Source organism: Pagrus pagrus, assembly GCF_965226575.1.
Source record: "Pagrus pagrus genome assembly, chromosome: 5".
Taxonomy (NCBI): Eukaryota; Metazoa; Chordata; class Actinopteri; order Spariformes; family Sparidae; genus Pagrus; species Pagrus pagrus.
This window is the reverse complement of record NC_140189.1, coordinates 29,824,740-29,847,631: the sequence shown is the minus strand read 5'-3', so window position 1 is coordinate 29,847,631 and position 22,892 is coordinate 29,824,740. Positions and strand designations below refer to the sequence as shown.

General features: G+C 42.0%; 1 protein-coding gene across 7 annotated transcripts in view; it reads left to right on the top strand.

Annotated features, from left to right (window-relative positions):
* The window catches only part of diaph2 (diaphanous-related formin 2), a 397,495-nt gene that overhangs the window by 325,505 nt on the left and 49,098 nt on the right, over nucleotides 1–22,892 (top strand). For 6 of the 7 annotated variants that reach the window (XM_084353751.1, XM_084353750.1, XM_084353752.1 and 3 more), the window contains 2 exons: nucleotides 201–365; nucleotides 8,295–8,430. In XM_084353751.1, the coding sequence (XP_084209877.1) occupies nucleotides 201–365; nucleotides 8,295–8,430 (301 nt within the window). Of the gene's footprint in view, nucleotides 1–200; nucleotides 366–2,949; nucleotides 3,203–8,294; nucleotides 8,431–22,892 lie in introns of those variants that run through there. The other variant, XM_084353756.1, reaches the window with a different exon arrangement.

The window sequence follows — 22,892 nt, the reverse complement described above, 5'->3', positions numbered from 1 at the left end:
TGACCTTGACAGAGGTGGGCTTTTTGAATGCTATAAAGCTACTGAAGTGATCATTTCTCACAATGCCTTGTTTTTTTCACAGTTGAACATATTTGTGAGGGGTCATAATAGTGCTGATTACAGTAGCTTCTAAATATGTTTTGTCCATCCATGTGTGATACATGTTTTTCTCCATTTTCCCTTAACTCTTTCCTTCTCACGGCTTCTGCAAGCATGCCCGGGAGCAGTACGAAAAACTGTCCACGATGCACAAGAACATGCAAAAGCTCTACGAGAGCATCGGCAGCTATTTCTCCTTTGACCCCCAAGTAGTCAGCGTGGAGGATTTCTTCGGAGAACTGGCCAACTTCCGCATCCTCTTCATGGTGAGTATAGAGTTTATGCTTTGTGTGCATGTACATGAAGAGTCTTGTCTTTACTGTTTCTTCAAAGTAGACACATATACACACACACACACACATACACACACAGGGACTGACAGAAGCCACCACCCACACATGCACACACACACACACACACACTCTTCTGCACACACTTTCACTTGCTCACACACATCGGGTGTTCAAAGACACCCAATGTGTAACGAACAAGAACAGAAGTTATGTGTTGAACATGTGCGCATTCTCACCAAACTTTCAGTGCGTCCTGCTTGATGGCGAAAACGCGTCCAAACATTATAGTGTAATAATCACAGGTTTTTATTAAACCCTCCTTGTAAAAATGCCCTCAGCTTTCAAACTCCACACCTCGAGTTCTTAACTCTGGCTGTCTGTGAAAAAAAAAAATGTGGCCCATGATGAGTCAACCCTGAAAATGTTGCTTTGACACTATCGGGGTTATTTTCATTACACAGTTAGGTTAGACACATTTGATTCAGCCATTCAGCTGCTAGTTTCAGTTCTGGGGGTGATTTCACTTCCCACATCATAAAAATGCCAGAAAGTTTTTGGTTTGTTAGAGTGCACCATTTTTCCTGGCCACTTATTTTGGTCTTTGTATTCCCTTGGTTGGCCCTGACATGCTTTCAATCTTTCTTTAAAGTTCTTGCACTGTTCCTCTGCAAGAATGTAACCGTGCTCACCCGCTGTGTGATTTCCTTCCGTATGTCATCTTTTAGTAGGTCATAATGCCACTGTGTCTGCCAGAGATGTTTCTTTCATTATCGCCGACACAACCTCCTTTTTTTTGTCAGCGAACGTTTCACTTTTTTCAATGCCATCTTGGTCTTAGTAACACTAAGTCCCCCTATTTATAATGTATGGATGGTATATTAACACGTTATAAACAGATTACAAAGTGTTTCCCTCTTCTTCTGGGTAAAAATGGTGTTCTAGAAGAGGTTTCTTTGGCAACGTTATTCAAAATGTTTTGGGTCCAGTCAACATGCTGGATCTGGCACGTGCTTTAAATCTCAAAAGATATCATATGCAAATATATTCACAACATTTCCCAAATGAGACACTTTGTTTTTTAAAGCACATCCTGTGAATGCAGTAGTACATAAATGTGTTCATTATAATATAGATTTTATGGATAGGAAACTCACAAGGCATCTTTTCCACCTGGTGCTGAGGGCTCAGTCTATATAATGACGTCACTGGAAATACACAGCATTCGTGATTATTGTTTTGATTTTACTTGCCAGGAAAACTTATATCTAATAGTTACTATCTAGAGTTTCAGAACACTCAGCACTACAGCGGGGGGCAATCTTAAACACGAACACACTTTAGGTCAAAGCAGCTGCAGCAACTGCAGTCAAGAACAGCACAAGGAGAGGCAGAGAAATTCCCCAGACTCCTTTAGAAAATCACTCAATTTTGTGAGCTGATGAGTTAGGAGAAACTTTATCAACTTTGTGAAACGCTGTCTCTGACAAATTCTTAACAAGAAATTCTTCTTCTTGTGAATTTGGCGTAAGTTTGTATTAAGTTCCTTTTTTCTTTGTGTAAAAAAAAACATTGCGTCCGTTTTTGCATTTAGAGCAGGGAAGTGAGATCTGATCATGAGTAGTCACTCTCTCTCTCTGCTGCGAGTCTGCATCACACCCCTGGTTGCTGCATCCATGCCTACATACAGTATACTGTATGATGTAAATCCTAATGGGAGACAAAAATGAGTCATGGCATTTACCTGAGTACACAGCGTGCTTAAATCTGAAGAACGTAACTTATCTTTTTAAGACAAGATACTTGTGAACTTTTCCCTCTTTCCTAAGTACTGACTGGGGGCTGTGCGAAAAAGCCAAAGTTATAAAACAGATTAGAATATATTATATTAGAATATATTATTTGAAAGTAGAAATGCTGAGAATAGGGGAATGTATAATGTCAGTGTCTTACTGATAAAAGAGGCTTGGGCAAGCTTCTTAACCTGTTAAACAGAGTTTCATTAGCCTGCAGCTGCTTGTGTGTATGCGTGTGCATGCAATGTCACCACAGGGCATTGCAGATCTTACTGGATTTTGTTGCCGTTAATGAGTCTAGAGAGGAGGTTAAGATTTTAAGACTTAATGAAATAGCATTTTACTTTCCACCTGAGAGTTTGAGATAATTTTGTGCGTGTCTGGAAAAAAAAGTTTGTGTAGAATGTGTAATGTTTCCTTCAACTAAGATTAGAATTAAAGTGCATGTTCTCTTGACAAAAAGGAAGCTAAACTCTCTATTCCGTATATTGACCCTCACATTCTAATATATTACACGTTTGATCCGAATTCTTACCATCGAAGAAGAAAGAGCATACACAAGTGAGAAGAGCAAAATTAAAAATTCCTTCTGCCTCATGCTGGTGTTATGATTGCAGTGATAGCAGTAAATAAAGCACACAGGTCAAAGCAGATGAGTCGTTGAGGAGCTGAAATTAATGGCAATGAAAACATCATGCCAGAATAAAGCAAGCGTTTATAAAAAAAAACATGTCAAGAGTCTTTGCTTTTTCCACCTTCTGCAGTTGAGCCATCTTTCCTGCCCCATCCGCCAAAAAATCCCGGTGTCAGGATGATGACAGGGTGTCCAGAAGGCATGCTCTCAGTCTTCACAATCCATTAATGTGAATGACAAAGTCTCCTTGTCTGAATCCTTCTCCCCTCTTTACTCTGATCCCCATCTGAAACCAACTTTTCATTCCCGCTGATCAAAGTGCACCAGCACACAACGCAACACTCCCTCAAGGATTCCAGAGTTGCATATCTCTAAAAGAGGCATCCACCCAAGAAAATAAATTATTCTCTCAAGCAAATAGCTGCGTATGAATATTTTATTACTGATTTAAACTTTCCTGCTATGGATAAGGGGGAGGGAAGTGAGTGGGATAAAGTGTTGTGGTGTGGTTGAAATTGGGGGGGGGGCTGGTTATAAGTTAATGTATTCATATAAAAACAATCCTTTAATCACCACATTCTTCAGATATTATTTATAGTTTTTGGCTCTTCGGTTTGCTGACAGAAAGGCTAATCCCATCTGCTTGCAGAGCACAAGGAATCAATGCTTGTTTCTACTTGAATGTTGTTTTTATTTTCTTACCCTGTGAAAACAACTGAGCTGGCTCCTTCGCAGCTTCCTCCTCAGCTTTTTCTTGTCAGTGAAGGATTTTTTTTTTGGGGAGATGTCTGCTAGTTATTTATCTTTGACGAAGTCGACCCACATTAACCATCACTGATTTGTTCCAAATGGCAAATCTAGTAAACACTATGACGCTTTGGCAGCTAATAATTTAAAAGAAGAGCCCTGAATTTAACTTTTTGATATGCGCAGTGTGCCTCAGACTTTTTATTTCAATATTGTGACATTGAGTTGTTTGTCTCAGACAAAACATCTTCGCTAACTTCCTTCTGTTGCATCGGCCTTTGTAATGCATTCACAGCACAAAGCATCTGCAGTATTAAAGAATTCCATTGCAATACAGTCACCCTAAATTGCTTTTACTAAAAAGCAAGGGCTTAATGCACCCGACCGACATGAGGCATTTGAGTAAACGCATTGACAGACAGTCCTCACAGAACTGAATGTAACTGATAAGAGAATCCATTAACTCTATTTTCCTTCTGTTTCATTCTCTTTCTCTCCCTCACTCCCATCCCATTCTCTTTTTTTTTCTTTCCCATGGCCAATGAAATATTATTTGATTTCAGCACATGGAGTCAGTATTCGAAGAGTCCAACAATTTGTTAATTTAATGCTGCTGCCATATTCTGAAATAGAGTATGAGTGAAATGCAATCGCAGGGTCTGTATGTGTAATCCTGACCAGGAGCATGGGGGATGAGGATTTTTTTTTTCCATTAATGAGTTATCAAAGCGCAGCAGATGGGCTGGGATGAGCTAACAGTCTTCCTTGTTAATTGAGTGACTTTCTAATAAGACCAAAAGACCCAGACCGGGTTCGCAAAGTAGCAAGATAGAGCATCTTTGAGATTAAAACGATGATTTGGTGTGTGTGAGTCTGTTTGTGTGTGTACGTGTGGGCGCATCCGTCCACTTCTGAGCCCATTTGATATTTCTAAAGCTTGCTAATTCCTTCACAATATGACAATAATTATCATAATCACGCTGATAATGTTGAAGACGAGGCCCCCCGACAGCGCCACCCCACCCTCCCGCTGAATCACTGTTTCTCCCTGCATTTTTTTTTTTTTTTTACTTACTCCAGGTTGAGATTGCACCACATTTTGGAGGTCGCCTATCAATGTGGGAATACATCTATACCACAGAGCAGAAGTCTCACAATCTGTAACCTATAACTTCTTGAAGCCATTTCCCCTCGCATCCTGGCACACAGCGTAACAGATGGCTAATAAACACATTTGCTGCTTAAAGCCCAGGCGCTGTAGTGTTTGTAAAATTCAAATGAGATGTAGAAGTGACACTCTGTGTGAGATCACTGGTGCAACTGAGCAGTTGGAAATACTCACTGCTCCCTCATTGGACTGGCAAACTTGTATGCATGGGAGGGGAGCCATGCTGGGGGAGATGTATTGTGTTGTGCAGGGTCAAGGAAGAACAGCAAACACATTTCATGAATTATTGAAAGAACAGACCTGGAAAGGGAAAAATGCTGTCTGGCCCTTGTTGGTAGATTGGACCTGTGGGTTGCACAGCATTCACTTTTCCAGCCAGTAATAGATAGAGGCCTACTTATAATCTCCATCTTAGACACACGAGTGTGACATACTCTGACTACATCTCATGGCCTCTACGAGCCTGAAAACAAGGATGGGGCCTGTCACTAGTGTTGTTGACAAGCACGGCATTAAGGTGCTATTATGAGAAAACACACATATGTTTTGCCTTTTTGAGACTCTAAATTGAAAATTTGCATATCTCCCTTAGCAATATGTGCACAGTACCTGCACCACATTTTCCCACTTTACACCAGAGGGATTCAGTGCACAGAGCCAGTCATAAACATGGCCTCCTGACTGCGCGCTTTCAATGTATTATTTAAGGTTTTGTAGGTAGAGTCAAGGCCACGAAGGACGGTCTATCATGGGAGATAATCATAGGGGAAAAAAATCTTTTGACCTTTGGGTTGGTTTGAAGTGTTGCTCCACTTCTGATGTGAGTCTTTCTTGTTGTTTTTCCTCCTTTTTTCTAAAGCTCTGTGACTGAGTCTAATCTTTAATTATTTTATTGCAGATATATTTTTTAATTGGATTATTTTGTTTGCAAACAACATCCTCCCCTTTGTGCCTTACTGCATTAAAGTAATTGGTCGCAATTAGTTAAAAATATTTTTTTTGGGTTCTTCACAACTTTTTGAAAACATCGTCCTCATTAACCAGGAATTATTAATAATAGAAATACCTGTTACCACCCGACTATAGTCACGTACTAAACACACATAAAACAAGTGTTATTCACTGGAGAAGGCCATGAGATGTGGCTAAAACCACCAGGAAACCTGTAAATTATGACTTTGTTGATGAATCAAAGACATCACTTCGGCTCGATTTAAGTACCCCTGTCAGTAGGATTCAATGTGTATTAAACATTTATACAGTGTTTGCCTCAGTTAGAAGATCAAAGCTACTGTTGATTGTATTCATTTGAATGATTTATTATGCAGTGGATAAAACCATTGTGAGCCAAACATCAGGAGGTCACAATCTTTTGAGAATCAATAACGCGCTATTAAGTGTCTACAATCAGCACGAGTGCTCACATTGCATTTTATGTATATTATTGAAGTTACATAGCTGTATTTGCAATGATATATTGGGGGAGGGGGTATTTTTTTCCCTGGGATTTCCACCTGTGGTTGAGTGTGGTGGCCAAAAATAACTTCTTTACGCGGTCAACTGTTCATATTCTTAATATCATACTTTGATCTTGAGTAAATAAGAGTACTCAAGAGACAAAATGAGAGGCATGGATTTTTTCTAAAAATGTAGCTGAGACAGTTGAGAGAAACCAGATCTTTTGTCTATTTTTCCGCTGAGATTTAAATCGGCTTTTTCTGCACTGAATATTTTTTTTTAAAACACCCCCCACGAGGATTGTTTATCTCTTCTATGTCCTCCTACAATATACAGTGTTGGCAAGAAAATGAGACCTGATACAATCGGTTGTTGCCAAAGGCAAAATAGGGGCCGTCAAAGAGAACGGTACAGGCAATGGGAAAAATGGGAGATCTGTGAAACATATTTGTTGCTATGGTAATTAGTGGTGCTGTGTGATTAGAGCAACATAATTACGTTGCATAATCATGTTTACAGTCAGAATTAGTTGTTTGTTTAAAATAAGTTTTGCCGGCAGGATTTTATTTGTAATCTGCATAATTTATCTTCTGACTCATGCTGTAGATGTTGAGAAATGCGGTGGTATTGCTTCCAAAATGAATTGAGTCCTGTCAGTGGATGAGGACAGAAATCAATTTGATTCGTGCTGCCAGAGCTGCCCGTCACTTAAACTAAATACGCTAGTTAACTGTTTCTTTACTGCATCTGAGCACAGCTCTCATCCACTCTAATTCAAAACAGCAGCAAAGTGCACACAGTCAATAGCCCTTATAGAGTGTAGCTGTATCGTTTACACAACCTTGATGTGGTGATAAAATGTAGGTTGATTTTAGAGTGTTCATCGACTTCTAGCTGCTGATGAAGCAAAACATCTCTTCCTACATTTTCATAAGACAAAAACTTCTCCATTACCTCCTTCTCTCTCTCTCTCTCTCTCTCTCTCTCTCTCTCTCTCTCTCTCTCTCTCTCTCTCACTCGCTCGCTCTGTCTCGTTGCCCTTGTCATCCAACAAGGAGACAGTGACAATAAGGGCTCGTGTCCTTGGACATGGAGCAAAGCTCTACTATTGACTGGCATGATGAGCTGCTCTTTCCTTGTTCCTTCCCCACAATCCCTGTAATCCCTCTGTCTTAGCTGCCAACACGGCACACACATCAGGACCACAGGGGCATTAGATGGTGGGGCTACTGTCGCCACTTATTATATCAGTGCACAGACAGGGCCATGCCTTCACTTACTACCACACACACACATATGCATACATAAAAGGGGGAACACCACAGATGAGCAGAAGCGCAACGAATGCCCATGGACTCCAGCGTAGGCACACGGGCTCATGTGCATGTATACACATACGGTATGACCTCTCGCACACTAACACCTATGATGGGTCCTGTCAAGGGCTGCGCCACAGGCCTGGGATGAGAGAACATTTTGTTGTCTCCAAAGGTCACACGGTTGCATCTTACTCTCTGCTGGCACAAGAACAAACTGACACATTTGTAAAGGCTGAATCTCCACCGTTGATTATCTCTCTTTCTCTGACTCCTTCCTGACATTTCAGCCGGTCACGAAGAGGGAGGAGGATGATATCTCTTTTTACCTCCTCAGAGACTGACAATATAAGGGAGACATAGCATGAAAAAAAAAGAGTAGCCGCTGTCTGCCACAGGAAATATACTGACATGGTACATATGTGTGCTGATCATCTCACCTTTTATATATATTTAAATGTATAAAGTGCCATGTTGATGTATTATTGACAACGAATCAACTGTGCATTATTGAAAATATGTGAGACAGTGCAGAAGCCTTAAAAAGCCCATACACATGATGTATTGTTTATTCCAGCAGCTTATCTCTAACTATCAAACCCTTCTCTGAATAAGAATTTGCTGATGGCATGCTGCTGCTTCTGAACACTATACAGTAGTGCAGGCAGTAAAAGAGTGGTGGTGGCAGGAGCTACATTCTGATTTTATCTGTGTGTGTCTATGTGTGTCTGTGTGTGTGTGTGTGTGTGTGTGTGTGTGTGTTTGTGTGCGCGCGTGCCTCATCAGGAAGCAGTGAAGGAGAACCACAAGAAGAGGGAGATGGAGGAGAAGATCAAGAGAGCCAAGCTGGCGAAGGAGAAAGCAGAGCGCGAGAAGCAGGAGCGCCAGCAGAAGAAGAAGCAGCTGATTGACATGAACAAAGGTATGCCACTTCTCCCCGCGCCACCACAGAGACAGAGACGCGGAGGCAGGTGGGGAGTTGGGAGGAGGAGAACAGGAGGGTGGAGAGGGGGTTTCAGGGAATTGTGTTTCACACAGATTTGAACTCTGAAGGAAAGAGGATAATGTGTAGGAGTGGGGGGAGTCATCTTTTTGTTTTTTTTGTTCGGCTGTGAAGGAATCTTATACTTACTCCCATAGCCGATGCACTGCTACCAAACAACAGGCAGATTATGCTACTTTTAGCTTGTTTTTTTTTTATTCTGCGGTATATTTTGCTCACATAGACAGAAACATTCTCTCCTGTAGTAACATGCACATATATTTCCTAACAGGTAACACATTCAAAGGTTGTGTTTTATGCTCATTTTCAGGTTCATACTTCTGGGTGTCTACCAGTTAATGTTTACATGCTTTAATGATCAAAAAGCATGGCATTTTTGTCATACTGTCCATTCCTGCAGCTCTTTTCCTCCATTCATCCTCTGTCTGAACTCGGGATCGACCAGTGTCTTTTTTTCAGAGCCGATACAGATACCGATTATTGATAATCAAGAAGAACGATAACCGATACTGGAACTGATATACATTTGCAGTTAAAGTAAAAAATCTGGGGGCATAAAACCAATCAGATAAAGCTATAGCAATTAGACCTGCTTTATAGTCAAAAATAGAAATGGAAATCTGACTTTCCACAACATGGGACCTTTAAAGTAATAAATATCTATGTTATAATTTGGCAGTGGAACCAGTTATTGAACAATATTAATCAGTAAACACAAATACTTTGTTTGCGCCCCCATAGACTCAACAGTGGCACAAAAAATAGGTCACATGTGATAGGTAGCTGAGGTTGACTTATGAAGGAGGCTGAAAGTTGCTCTGTAGGTTCCAGCTCTAACACGACCCTGCTGTTGTTATTCGTTTATCACTGATCATGTGCAAGCAATGCGACAGAAAATGATTATTCCGCCAGTCTGAGACTGTTTACAGGCAGCCTGCTATATTTATTGTCGTGAATCATTGAAATCACTCTATTGTCCCCCAGCGATGCCAGTAAACCGTGTATTGATTAGTGTGAGTTGCAGTTGTTCAGACATGAAAAATTAGAGCGACAGAGCTGTATTCCTGCATCTAGTTATGCCAATGACATTGTGAAGGAATTTCAAGGCTGAAGGGGCTTTTGCGAGCAGTCAGTGCGGTCTTTTGTCCATTTTTCTGACAAACAGACTGGGATTTCCACAATTCACCAGCTTCTAAATGTCAGCGCCAGCCAAGGACCTCTCTGTAGCTCAGCCACGTTGGGAAATGTGACAAGACAGTCTTCAGTATGCCACGAGCTCTCCAAGATAATTGATGCATGCTTCATTTTTTTTTTTTTTCCTGAGAAGTGACCTCTTTGAAAGCTTCACTTTTAATAATCCAACATGGCTGAGCTGAAGGAGGCTGCCTACCCCGTTCTCTCACTCTGGCTAACCAGATGGAGAAGGGTTGAGAAGTAGGTATGATATTAAATATTTCTGCCGGAGCAGATTTTGATCTTGGTTTCTGAATGCCATAATATGACTCGCATAAATAAAACATGAGGATGACATGGGCAACGTCGCCTGCAGCCTTGGAGATAGTGAGGATTGTCCTGCACACCAACACCTAGCTCATTGGGCTGTCGCGATCACACTGACCTTGGCAGTTATGAAATACACACTTTTAAATTCAAACAGTGTGGAAGCCAGGCTGCTTTTTCGCCTGTCAAGGTTCTTACCTGCATTGACTACACATTTTCATTAAACCTTGAATAGCTCCTTTTTGTGTACTAACTTTTCTCCATGTGAAATGAAATCAGAGAAAGGACAATCAAACACGGAGCTCTTTAAATGGATCCCGTGAATGGGAACGAATCTGAGCCAGGAGCAGGTTGGAGGTTACAGCAGCCTCGCTGTTCCACTCTTGTGTTCTCTCACAGTTTCTCTTTAAGCCGTTTGGTTGGAACACACATAGCAGGATATTCAGTGTTTTCTTGTTGCACATCTTTCTCTTTCTCTGCCTCTTCTCCTCTCCAGTTTGACAGCCTTGGCTTGAGAGTCTTGGCTTCCATTCTGCTCTAAAATTCTATGTGTGCTTCAGATATTTTCGAGGAGTTAGTTATTTGAGGAGACTTTGCGCATCAATTTTTCATGTCAAGCATCTACCGTGTTCTCCGTGAAGGTTGATGAAAATAAGGTAGTGTACCACGCAAATTCGTCTTACCATTAATTAATCATGTCCAAAACAGTTTTCACATTAATTTAGGTTTTTGAAGGTTAGAGGCTAATTGGGGCACTGCAATAGATTTGATTTGCCTCTTCTTGTCCTCATTATTTTAATCATAATCATAGATAGATAGATAGATAGATAGATAGATAGATAGATAGATAGACAGAACTGTTGACTTAAATATTGTACATTTAGCTTTAGAAATCCATTAGCATGAACAGATGGGGTAAACATATGGCCATTGTATTATGAGAATTAATATACAGGTCAATAATTTATGTTTTATGGATTTACTGATTTACTCATTATCTTGCTTAAAAGACCATTTGATGGATCATACTATTGTGTTTAATGCAATTTCAAGAGGCTATTTTTGAGAAAGGATAGATTTTATGTCATTCCACAAATTGCGACCTAATCCTCTTCGCTTGCAAATGATTAACAATGAAATGCATATTTAATGAGAGTTTAATTCATTTAGCTTTTGCCAGGATGGCACCAGGGTGGGTGGGGGGATGGGGAGACAGAAAAATGCTTTTAGGAAACTGGTGTGAGAGAGAGCGCGAGAGAGAGAAATGATTTTTCTCCCATTTCCCAGTTGATAAAACTTGAGATTTAACTGAAAGTGCACTGGCGTGTGGACTTCTTCAACAAGCATGATTGATAGATGAGACAAGTGCAGAGCTAAACGTGTTTTCCGTGTGAAGTATTAGAAATCCTAATGTAGGAAATTGCTTATAAAATCATTACCCGGTCACCCCATTTGTTTTAATTTGCTCTAAGTGGATTTCCATATTCTCTTGAACTGACCAGATGTTCAACATTTACTAAATCACTTTACTTCCCTGGAAATAACTGTTGAACACTGTAGAATAAACCCAAACTAATGCCTCCGTCTAAAGCAGAGGAAGATGGCTCATCACAGCGGGATGTTTTTTATTGCTGCGTATGAAACAATGTCATGAGCAGCATGCCGAGTGTGTCAAGAGCAGGGGCACTGTAGAGCATCTGGACTTTGTTTCTCTAAGGCATTTGTGAAGAGTAGTGGGCCCCTCTGGCCGCCTACTCGGCTGGCATCACCGGGGTCAGTGCCCCTGTCTGGGGAAAGTGTCTGCACCCACATGTCAACCGAGTACCCCAGTCATATCCACTAAGCTTTGAACACAGCCGGAAAGCGCACATGCCGCTTTGAGCACAATGCAGCTTGGCATAAGGCACATAGGAATAAACAAACAACCAGGAAAAATAAAAGTTATTTGAACATTTTATTTAGTCCAGGCATTTCTCCCAGGTACCACAGAGAAATTGTGAAGAATTTTGAGTTTAACATTTTTCCAGTCAACTTTTCTCCAGCCTACTTTATATGGTGCTGCTTTCAGTATGTGAAAAAGAAGTAGTAGCTTATGTAACAGCCTCCTTCGCTGATGAACCCCTGAAAAACATTTTGATCGCCAACCTGAGGAATATCAAGTTCAGAAGCATATTGGTTGTAGCCGGAGTTTTACAGCACCTTTTTATGGCTGTACCAACTGTTACTTGACTACACACATTAAATGCGATCCAACTGGACTCATTAAGCATTAGATTAAATAATTTTCTAAACTAATCTAAGGTCCCAAAAATAAAATTATCTGAGTGGAAAACAAACTTTCTGTATTATCACTTATTAAGATAGTCCTAGACCATATTACTTCAACCGTAAAAACAAATGCAGAGGCTCCACAGATGCTGTTTTTATGATTGAGTTTTACCTGCAAAGTGATCATTTTTTACTATATGAATTAGACCCATGCGCTGTGTTGCTCTGTGGGAATATCATAGTGGAGAAATAGGTTTTATCAAGGTGTGTTAATAAAAACACACATTATTATCACCTTGAATGGAGCCGTCGTTGCTCTCTGAAAGTTGCATCCACCTCATACTCATTATATCTAAAAACGACATTAGCGCCCAGTAGAAAAAACGAGGTCTTATTATGGTAAACCTGCTTTCAGTATATATATTGTTCATTGGAAATTAAACCTTAAACGGTGTTTCCATATCCACTTCACACATTGTGTGCCCTCCTTTCCTCTCCAAACGCATATTTTTGTGCTGGTGATAGTCGTCTAGGCATATTTCCCTTTCAGCAAGGCCTGCTAGAATGAGGTCTCCGTGTCTCTGTGATTCTCTGCAGAGAGCAGTTGGCATGTTGACAATGATGGGCCTGCAGCTTCTATTTATGCATCCTTCTTGTCAACCTTTCACACTTTGACGATGAACTAGTGCATGTTTACATAAATAAAAGTGGGGCCTCTCAAAAAAAAAAACACATTCAATTGACTAAACTCAAGCAAAGTAGTTAGGATTTTAGTGCTTTCAGATCTTTTTTTGTACATGTCAGTATTTTCTATATGCCTAATCCTTACTCTGATATAGAGTGACTTCTAAATATCGACATAAGATGAACCACATCTACTCAAATTAAGATTCATTCTTCAAGACTGACATTATTATTGATTATATAAAGCTAGCATGTCCTGCTCTGGCATAAATATTAAATACAATATGTGTCTAGAGTATGATTTCTCTCTGTGCATTTTCCTAAAAGTTTTTTTTTTTCTTCTTTTGTTTACTAAAGCACATTGTCCAAATTCAAGCATCTATTAGTGTGGCATGCTAAACTAAATTGACATATTTCTATGCAGCTGGCTGACTGGTTGTGGCTGGCAGAGTCCTGTCAGGAATGACAGAGGCAGAGATGTGGATTGATGGCTTTGTGTGACACTGACAGCTGCCGGTAGGCCAGTGCATACCTGCGTCGCAGCCATGCCAGCTAGGTGATCATAGACAAGCGCTGACAGGCGGCGGCGGGGCGGACAGGTTAGCTCTCTAAGTTTGCATAGTGTCTGCACAGCACAGTCGACATGGCAAACAATATTACCAGGGGAGATAGCTTGTAGAGGCGTGAAGGTCAGAAACCAGAGTAGATAAAAGAAATGTTTCTCAGAGAGATTCTCACTATTCCTCAGCTTAGATTGGGAAATGAAGGTGGTATTAGGGAGCTATAGGATATAACGGACAAGGACAGACCTTTCCAGAATGTAATGATGATATATGGTGCAATACCTCTGAATCTGCTGCCTGTTTATTCCCTGAAGTGTCATTTCTTTGTCACGCCACTGATGGCTGCCATGTCTGGTGATATATTTGTAGTTTCTGATGAGTTATAAAAATGAAGGATCTTTCGCTACATCTGCATATGGATGTCAGAGCAGCGTGATGCCAAACTCAAAGCAAATTGCTTTTTTTCCTTCGCCCTTGCCTCTGAGCTGTGTCGATTCGGATTGCAGGAAGTGCATCGCATGCTCTGAAACTCCTGAGGTATGGATTGGTGGATACCATCATTACCTTGAAAGACAGGAACAAGGGCACCGGGATTATCTGCTGTCATACATCCATTCTAATAAATAACAGCATATTAGATTGTGCTGTATCTCCAGTCGAAATCGGAATCTGCCTTAAGGTGATGATGACACACCGAATATGGCTGACTGCGTCAGCTCAGGCCCATATGAGCAGGCAGCATGAATAGAAACCTGTAGAGAAAGAGAATTATTCATAAACAAATGACAGGCGAGGATTAAATGTATGTGATAGGCTGCAAAATGACATTTTGTAATTGAAGGTGATACAATAAAATACTCCAATACTCACGCTAACAGATTATAACGTTTCCGATGCATTTCCATAAATAAATGTCAGCAGGAGGAAAATGAGCCTGGCTTCATAGGAGGCCTCTTAATATTCTATGATAAATACCATAGTTCATTAGCAATTAAAGGCAACACCAGGGAATATTCCCGTATTTTTTGTCTGTCTGCCTTATGAATTAAATTGTCAAGTTGAATATGTATTGTTACTTTATTTTGTGGCACCTCTTTTGTAGGAAGAGAAAGACAAAGAACACTTATTATAGAGGGCACCTTGAAGCTTTTAATCACTTTTATCTTTACCTTAATTCCTCTAAGGTCACAATCAGGGAAGTGAGACATGCATCAGATATCTGTCTTTCCTGTTTCCTCTCTCTTGTTCCCTCTGTGTCCCGCTCTTTCTGTGTGTGTCTCTCTCACACACACACAAACACTCGCTACACTCACCCCTCCATGTTCTTTTCTCCCTCCCAGTGCTTTCGTTAATGTTCTTCTTCTCCTTGGTGAAATCAGCTCAGGCTCAGTTGAATCTCATTAATTTGTGGGTGGTTCAAGTGTCTGATCATTTTCCCCTCCCAGATCTGGACCTCACTAGTCACTTTACAGTCAATCAAACCTAATTACCCTCACTACAAAGACCATCAAATCCCATTGTCAAATCCATTTAGCTTCCCCAGACAACACTGCCTTTCACTGATGCAAACAGCCCATGTGTGGTTTGGTTCAGATGTTATCTTGATCTGGATTCCAAAACTCGGTATCCGCTATCCAAATGGGCCATCCGTGTAAAATGGATAGTCTACACTGCCCTGGATGGATGAAACCCAAAATATTTACAGCATCTCAGTGTAATTGCACATGCCAAAGCCTCTTTGACGTCCCTTTTCGTTTAACCTGATTCATTCAAGTGGCCGAGGAATGAACTGTCTTATACTGTATGCACGGCAAACAAAAGCAAGCATGATCAGAGCCTGCGTAGTTGGCATGGCACTAATAGATCGGGGCTGTTCTTCTGCATGTGCCAGAACAGCACGGTAAAGGAGGTGTTAGCTTGTTAAACGTGTTGGAGGTTTGAGGTTCCTCCGAACTGCAATAAAATTGGCTGTTTCCTGCACCTCCTCATCTAACCAGCTCAGGCTGACTGCATCCTCTTTGACGCTTCCTACCCTGCAATATTTAAAACCAATCTGCTGCTAGAAAAAGCAAAATTGTCCTTGAAGTAGATGAGTCACAAGCAGTCTGCCACCATCCTCGAGGATTAATGCTGTAAGGGGCAGCCTTTCACCAGAGTTACAGCTTATTGTTGCCAAACGGTAACTGCCATTAGCTAGTTAGCTTAGTTAGCCTTGCACCTAGCGGTCCTATTAGTTGAGCCTGCCCGGAGTTGGAGCTTGGAGCACCATGGAAGTGTTGGCGAATGCTGGCAGGGAGCGACACTGGAATGGACACAAGAACCAAAGCGAGCAGGCAACAGAACCAGCTTCAGTAGCCACATACCCAAGCTGAAATTACAGGACCGGGGATGACTATCACCTCTTAAGGCACAAAGCACTATTAAGAGACGGGATGGGTCAGAGCTACCTGTTTTGCATGCCACCTTCAGTAAATATCTCTGCAACACAACACACAGTAAAAAAAAAAGAAAATAAGATAGTCAAAATATATCTTATTATTTTGACTTTTTATCTCAAAATGATCACTTACCATGGGATTTTTTTTACTTCTTTTTTTCTTTTTGATTGGTGGAAAAAGACTTCCATATAGACGTTTTTGATATAATGTCAAAACTGTTCTTTACTCACATTGTGTTTATGATTTAAGTTAACATACAATTCTTACATATTGCACTTTTAAAAACATTTCAATGTGAATTAGCAACTGAAATGGTTCAGATTCCATTAAAGCCTCTTATGTTTGATTTGGAAATGTCTGACTTTAGCGACTCTCTGTGGTAGTATTAAAAAACGATGCTAAGGTAGACAGCAGTGCACACTGATGCACCTCTCCCTTCTGAGGATCCAGCCTGAGCAAACTAGAATTGAAGTGAAAATCATCATCAAAGACTGCACCAATTTTCACAGGGATTATTTTGTCTTTCTTATTTTTTTTTTTTTTTTTTTTACAAATGGCAACAGAAGCATTTGAAAGATGCTATAAATGCCTCAAAAATTGCTCATTGTAGCTTTTTTTTATAGTAGCAGATCTCACAACTGCTCTGATTTCATCAAGAGCAGATCAGAAAACACTGACACTGGATTAAATGAGGTTAAAAAACGAGACAGGGAGAGAGAAACACATGATTGAACCTCAACACCAAACCAGAACACATTAAACAGGTGCTACAATACCACTCAAAGTTGAACCATTATTGAGCCTTATAAAATATCTAGTTTCTATCTAGTAGGCCACACATTGGATCAGTTCGACAGCTCGGTAACAAGCAGACGGCGTCAGCTGCTGTGAGGTCACGAGTGGAAGTGCCCGTGGAATTTAGCTGTACCTTGGCACTATGCAATGGTGGTCTTCCTCTCTGCGATGAGGACCGGCTTCTGTGGCCCTGCTGGCACCCTGACACGTTGACCCCATGTGGCTCAGAGAAAGTGTGTCAACTTAACATCTGTCAGTGCTGGGTTTGAGCCCTCCCTTGTGTGTTGGTGGTGTTACTGGGCAAACTAGCCAGAAGCAGTGGATAGATGGTGAGAGCAATATGGTAACCGGGGGGGCCCGCAGGCAATAGAAGTAAATTACAGCAGAGGAAGCGGAGTGTGGTGACTGCTACGTTACAAGCACAACCCGCCCCCCGCCCCCCCCTTACCCCTTCCCATCTCCCAACCTCCCCTCCCTACTGTTTCTCACTTGGGGCCTGGCAGCATCCATCCAGATGGAGGGTTTATTTTTGTTTTTGTTTGTTTACTTATTCATGCATCCAGCTATTCGGGGCATCGCAGGGGCTTTCGTTCCACCACAGAATGCAAATCGCCACGGCGGCTAATCCACTTTCATCTCTCCCTTGTCGACATCCAACTTCTTTCCACGTTTCCCCCAGTCTCTTGCAGTCAGGACATCTCTCTTTCTTTCAGGGTAGGGGATCAGGCCCGCAGTGACCAGGGCAGCACTAGCTCCTACACTTGTCTCGTCTTCATGCATGTCAGACACAATACACCTCCAACCTCCCACCTCCCAACCCACCTTCCCCCATCCTCAAGACATTCTGCCCCCTCACCACATTTTCCCTTCCTCCCTGACCCTGGCGCCACGCAGGGGCTCGTAGCAAGAGGAAAGTAGTATCTAAACTGCCATTCCCCCTGGAATGGAGGGTTGCGGGAGCATTTCATAATTGGGTTAGGAAGGACATGAGTGGGTTTGCTCCATCAAGTTGCTACAGTAAAACAATCCAGTTTAATCAGCAGGCAAATCTGTCTTTTTTATGAGCCATCTTAGCCTTCCGTTCCCCTTCTTCCTCCTCTCTTTTTCCACCGACTAGTAAACACGCACACACACACACACACACACACACACACACACACACACACACCTACAAATTAAAGACCGGAGCCTGTCTGAAAAGTTTCTTGGGTCATCGTGTCAAAGCTTTTGTCAGGGTTGGGTGGTTGGGCTGCAGGGAGATGGAGAAAGAGGAGAAAGAGTGAAAAACAAAGGGAAGACATCTAACAGGTGCATGACTGCTGTCCTTCGGGCACTTGTGTTCTCTGTGCTCTCTGTGGCAGTAATGGTCTCTGTCTGCCCGGGTCTGAGGAGCTGCTGGGACTGCAGGTAAAGGGGGGCCGAACGGGGGGGGGTGGACTCCACTCAAAGCCAGACAGTAAGAGAGTAGACAGCAGAGCGCTAAGAGGAGGGGGGTGGGGTTGTTGAGAAATGCAGGTGCTTGTGTATGTCTAGGTGGCTGAGCCTGAATTCAGATGTGAAAGTAGCACAAAACCAGGTGCATGGCAGCGAAAGTAGAGAGTAGATGAGATTAAAAGAAAGTGCGGTTGTTGCTTCTCCACCTGGCCATAAAGCAGCACCCGCCCCTCCCTCCACCGAGGCCTTTGTTTCACGGCTAATGGTCCAGGTTAATTGCACAGGTGACTCTCTGTGGGGGAACAGATGGGCTCAAATGTGTTCAAAAACAATCCGCAGCAAGCAAAAAAAAAAACAAACCAGGAGCGACTTGTTCCTCTCCTCTTTCTTCTTCCTTTTCTTTCTCATCTTCTCTCCTGGAGTCAGTTAGGGTGACTCGGGTGAGGTTAAACTCTCACTGTGTTTCACTGCACGCAGTGATTTCAATTCATCAAGCACACGGCCTGTAAGCTCTCATTAGATCTCATTACAGTGCAAATTAGACTCAGGGACTGGCTACTGGAAGGATAGTGGATAGTAGTGGGTGCTAGACATCTCTCCCGTGCCCGATGTTCCTCATGTCGAACGCTTTAATTCGGTTAGGGAGGAGAGTGCTGTGCTTTTATAACTTCAGAGGATATGTAGCTGTGATTTATTAAAATATGTGACTATGATAAATGTCATTATTGTGTTCGCTTACGCTGTTATTTATCTTTTCAATTAACATGCCACTGTTGCTACCAGTTTCACTTGTAGCATATAGGATGTCATAATTTGCCATTATACTAGAGGCCCGCACATGCCAGACAGAAGCTTTTTAAAATTCGAAGAATTATTTGTCCCTCTTTTCCCCAATGAATCACGAAGGCTGCATGTGAGCCATCAGAAATTGAGTTCTCAATCGACCCACTCTGTTTTTTTCCCCAGCACAACATGCAGGAGATGACAGATAGCAAATTGAATTTATGAACAGGCTTTGTTGGCACTGCTGCATAATTATAGGAATGCCATGCCTTTGGTGTTTAAAAAGAGAGTCCCAGCATTGCGTTCGGATACATGCGAGGTTTTCTGCTCGGATGATTGAGTGAAAAGCTTTGTCATGCTTTGGAGGCAACAGCTGTGCTTTTACTTTGCAGTTATATACATATTTTGAGTGTCGGAGATGACTGATTTTAATTGGCAGGATTAAACAAATTAGATGTCATTTTTTGCATAATGCAAGCTTAATTGTTTGATTCTTAATTGGTCTTTAGAATAAGGAATAAGAGTTTGTATTGGTGCTTCCATGACGCATTGGTTTTCTGAAACACTTGGCTGGATTCCTGCGTGTCCTCTAGCTGATCTTGCCATGAGCAGCCATGAGTATAGGTCATCCTGCTGACATTAGTTGGAGTACGCTCTCTGTCTGCCTTCCTTTAACTATCTATCCTCGCTGTCTTGGTCTGTCAAGCTTACACTCACTTGTCAGCCAAGAAATCTTCCCTGTAAATTTAGATTAGTTTGGTGGAGCTCTTGCAAATATCCAACATGCATTCGTATCTCTGAAAAATGTGCAGGCAGGTTTTTCCGTGTATGTGAGGGTCTGCGTGCCTGCGCTTGCATACTGCAGTGTATGTTTTAGAAATAATTAAATGTCACAGGGCTCAGGCCGTCAAGTAGCCAGGAAGGTGTTTTACGACCTCGTGTCTCGCCTCGCTCCGCTGGTCCCTCTCAATAACCCACTCCACCACACGCACTGCTGCACCCACAGAAACCCTCTTCACTTTTTCTCCCTAGCTGCCTTCTGTGCTCTCTCTCTTCTCTTACTCCTTATGTTCTGCCACCTCCCTCATTCCTTGCTTCACATCTTCCTCCCCCAGTAGTGACACTTTTAGTACCTGTGCTTATTCCTTTCCCTCACTTTCCTCCGCTGCAACTGTTGATACTCGAGTTTGTGCTCTGCTACTTGTATTTTTGAATAGCACATTCCAGCTGCTTTCTTTTACTTTTACTCTCAGTACTTCTTTTATTCCTTTACTTTTTTAGGGGGGAAACTAATCTGGTGTGTGAAGTTCTTTATGCCAGTCCTGCTGAGAGCACATTGTTCTTGTTACCCACCTCTAATTAGAAGATGTGATAGTGCTGCTTGTAAATATATTGCAGACTGAGCCAATCCCCAGGGCTCACTGTTACATTTGGCACAGCCTCTGGGTGCAGGTACCACCTGATACTCAGGTAAAGGCGGGGAAGTAAGGCAGGAGGGATCAAAGGGAGAGATATGGAACAGGTACACCATTGCTCTCTAGGAGGTAGAGTTTCACAGAGCTTTATTTCCGCACTTAAAGGTTTAACTGTTTAAGAAAGTACCTAAAAGTGCAAAAGCCAAAACCATGTTCCACACCTCCACACGCTTTAATAAGATCATTAAAGGACCCCGGGGCTGTCTTTTGAGGTGGCCACCAAGGTGTTTCATCACTGGAAGGGTTTGTCAATGTCTTGGGTCTTAGCCCATCTTAACCCATTTAGAAAGCAATTTCCTGTGAGCGGAGGGGATCTTTCCTCTTGAGAAAGATCTTTGGGCATAAAAGGTTAGCTTTTCTGTAATTCCCCAGCATGCAATCTACCACTGCTGCTAATGAGAGGCGGATGAATATTTGCCCTAGGTTTAACAGCTCAAAATAAGACAAGAGTGAATTGCGGGAACGTGGCAGAAATGTCTGCTAAAGTGGGCAATGTTATTATAAGTAATGAAGAAAGTTTGCTCTGAGGATTACTGGAATAAGTGTAGTCAAATAGTATTCAGTTTTCTTTTTTCCCACTAAAGGCTTACCTTGTCTTTGCAGTTTTGTCGAATATATTCACATATAAACACTCATATATGTTAATAAGTTCATCGTCTGAAGGCTCATTTGTGCTCATTTCTTGCTGAGGGTAAGGCCTGCTCAGGTTTAAGCCGTGGCCCAATAGGACGTAGTTAATTGAGCGCTGTGGGGTGACTGGGGAGTATGTTTCCCATTTTAGTCATTTTGGTTCTTTGTGTCTGCAGTCCTCCCCCTGAACCCAAGTCAGACTACAGCTCCCAAGTCCTGGCCATTACAAATGATGAATTGTGCTACAGTTAAGCTAGAAGTAGGACAAATTGATCAAAGTGTCAGGTGCCCCCTGTGATGTCTAGGTCTCCATGAAGAAGGCAGTGAAGAAGGAGCTGTCAAAAAGTTTCTTGTGCCAAGGTGGTTGTAGATAAATGTTTACCTGCCACTTAACACTTTCTACCTTCTGTCAGACTCACAATGTGTCCTTGCTAGCCTACATACGAAGAAGGAGTAGCTAAAGATCTTGGGAGTTGATACAGTTATAGCAGCTGCAAGTTGTTCACCATATTGTTCTTCAGGTCCACTGCAGACAAAACCCATGCCCCCCCTTTTAAACCAATGAGCTTGCTATCTGAGGTGTAGTGCTGCAATTTGAGATAAGCACTACTTGGCTCGCCTTTGGTTTTGTTCTGATAAAGCTGGTCTAATTAAGCTTGATTTAATCGGGATTGCTTTTAAGCACAGCATACAGCCAGAACAGATACTTTGATTTCAAAGTAGCCCTTGGGAAGGACTTGAGGAAGAAAGAGAAGGAATGAGATAGAGAACAAAATTAGTGTGAGTACGAGTGAAGAGTTGCTTTTTTAATAATTTGCATAAGACATGTTTCTATTCTTGGTCTTCTTTTACTTGCATGAATGATTGCAGGTCGGGTGGTTTGTTGCTGGAGGAGAGGGGAAAAACATGTGCGGCCCTGACTTTCTCTGGTAATGGCGGAATACGTGCCATTTCCTCAAATTAATTGTGTAGCATTCGGTGTCACCGTGTTTTGTTCATAAATTCAATTTGCTCGACTGTCGTGTCTCTTTGAGATCGCGCAAGAACAAAAGATTGATCACCCCAGTGTTGGGAAAAGTGCTGCGTGATGAAAGTAGCAGTTGTCTCCGCTTATTTTTTGAATGTTTCCCTTCAGCTCTAGCTGTAAGCACAGTAGAGAAAACAAGATGCCTGGACCCAGATGGTAAACATTGGTGGAAGAGCTAGTTCACTCATGTACGCAAAAGAATTGATGGCCAAGTTTCCAGCTCTACAATAAGTCACTCTAATGATCCTATTTTAAAATAATGTCTGTTCTGGACCGGAATGATAAAAAGGGTGCCCCTCTGACTCATTAGTATTGGGGCGTAAAGATAGATGACCCAGATGTAGGATCTAAGCTTATTTTTGAACCCCCGTTTCCATTGAGCTGTAAGCTGCATGTGCACAGTGTGGGCACAACTTGTCACGCTGTTGGCCTCGTAGCACTTTAAGTGTCTCCTACCTGTCTCCTCAGCCATGCCGACTGCCTCTAGTTCTCTAGTTTCATGGATCCACACGACAGCCAGAACGGTGGGCAGGGGGAATGTTTTTCGAAGGCCGGTCCTGGTGTCATTGACTGAACAATGATAGAGCGCCCGGGTATTGAGCGGCTCCACACTAAATCTTTGTAAAGAGCACTTAGCTCCCCTGCGTTAGCCACAGAAAGAATATCTGTCAATGACCATCAGTGGATGCTTTCATCCTGAGGCTCCTCTGCCTGTATTAGTTGCTAAGCTCTAAGTGTATTTTTCCTCCTCGCAGCTGTTTAGTGGAACAAAACAGACAGGCCT